Raw genomic sequence first — 1,799 nt, forward strand, 5'->3', positions numbered from 1 at the left:
ATTAACTTGTGATATTTCTATATATTTCAGTTAACCTCAGTTATAATGTATAAACCTCAAGCTAGTGATAAAGTATTAACATGTGATATTTCTATATATTTCAGTTAACCTCAGTTATAATGTATAAACCTCAAGCTAGTGATAAAGTATTAACTTGTGATATTTCTATATATTTCAGTTAACCTCAGTTATAATGTTTAAACCTCAAGCTAGTGATAAAGTATTAACATGTGATATTTCTATATATTTCAGTTAACCTCAGTTATAATGTATAAACCTCAAGCTAGTGATAAAGTATTAACATGTGATATTTCTATATATTTCAGTTAACCTCAGTTATAATGTATAAACCTCAAGCTAGTGATAAAGTATTAACATGTGATATTTCTACCGTCGAGGTGTTTTCCTGCTGTTTGATGGCGCAGGATGAAACGGCTCAGTCTATCGTCGACCCACTGGCGATATCAGTTGACCTGAACGCAAACCCTCCGTTAAACCTACGGCCATCTTTATCAGAGGGGTTACTGGATGTCACTAGAGTTATGCAACGTAGACTTGTTTTACAAGTAAGTAGTATTTGTTATTTCACTTATTTTCCGAGCTGAGGTGGCCCTTGAATCAGTGAGTTAGACACCTATATTGATGCTCCAGACTTTTTAAACAACTAAGTTTTAACACTTCTTCTTCATTTTTTCTGATGATGACACGTGTAAATTGTGTTATGTACTTTGTTATTATATAAAGGAGTATGTTATATCAGAATATATTCTGTGTGTTTATTTTGTTACAGATGAAATATTTATATGAGTTTTATTTCTGTTCTTTCAGATCAATTTTGGTATTTTAAATATTCGAGTTTCCTATCAGGATATGATGCTGTTTAAATCTATCATGAATTCTCTACCACAGCAAGCTCTACAGGCTAAACAATCTTCTAGTTGTACTAAAATAGATGTCCATTCTTCTAACAGTAAGTTAAACCTGTCTAATATTCTCCAGTATATAGGCTCTTGAAGTAAATTTGGCTGACTAAATCTCATGGACAGGACTTAGGGTTAGGGTTTAGGGTAAAATCGATAGAAACTGACTGATGTCTAATTTATGATAAATTTTTCCTTTCTGTAAGTTGAAAGTTAATGAATGTATTTTATCTCCAAGGTGATGTACAACACTTGATGTCTATTGGCTTTGACAAGAACGATTGTTTTTATGCCTTACAATATTGTCATGGTAACGTAGACGAGGCCGCAATGTGGTTAACCAAACACGCCAAAATCATCTCCAAGAAAGAGAAAAATTCTGACTTTGCCTTAACTGGTGTAGAGGTAAGGAAACTATTTTAAATTATTTTAGCCATGATGTAAATGTTTTTTTTCTGAAGGACCTGTGCTGAAATTGATCTGGTGATAAACTGAATAAATGTTGAAATCAGTTATATATGTTTGTGGTATGATCAACTGTGTTAACACACTAATTATGCTATTGATATCAACATTTAATTCTTAAATGTTTGACAAAATCTAGTAATTGACAAGAGATACAGACACATACTTCAGATACACAATCCTCATCAGGACATCTTTTTTATATGGAGGTCAATTTTCGATGTAGGACTTAACTATTAGCTAATTGACAAGAGCTCATCTCATACTACTGACACATGTTTTAGATACACCATCCTCATGAGGACATCTTTTTTATATGGAGGTCAATTTTCGATGTAGGGCTTAACTATTAGCTAATTGACAAGAGCTCATCATAATCTGCCAATGCCTGATTCAAAACAATCTTCAAGTCCA

General features: G+C 32.6%; 1 protein-coding gene across 1 annotated transcript in view; it reads left to right on the forward strand.

Moving 5' to 3' along the window:
- LOTGIDRAFT_175649 (hypothetical protein) overlaps window positions 1-1,799 on the forward strand; it is a gene marked incomplete at both ends in the record, with an annotated part of 57,800 nt that overhangs the window by 33,203 nt on the left and 22,798 nt on the right. The window contains 6 exons of the mRNA XM_009058148.1: window positions 105-121; window positions 179-220; window positions 253-294; window positions 327-566; window positions 829-970; window positions 1,159-1,325. Coding sequence (XP_009056396.1) covers window positions 105-121; window positions 179-220; window positions 253-294; window positions 327-566; window positions 829-970; window positions 1,159-1,325 — 650 coding nt within the window. The remainder of the gene's footprint in view (window positions 1-104; window positions 122-178; window positions 221-252; window positions 295-326; window positions 567-828; window positions 971-1,158; window positions 1,326-1,799) is intronic.

The sequence above is a fragment of the Lottia gigantea genome (genome assembly GCF_000327385.1).
Source record: "Lottia gigantea unplaced genomic scaffold LOTGIsca_329, whole genome shotgun sequence".
Lineage (NCBI taxonomy): Eukaryota > Metazoa > Mollusca > Gastropoda > Lottiidae > Lottia > Lottia gigantea.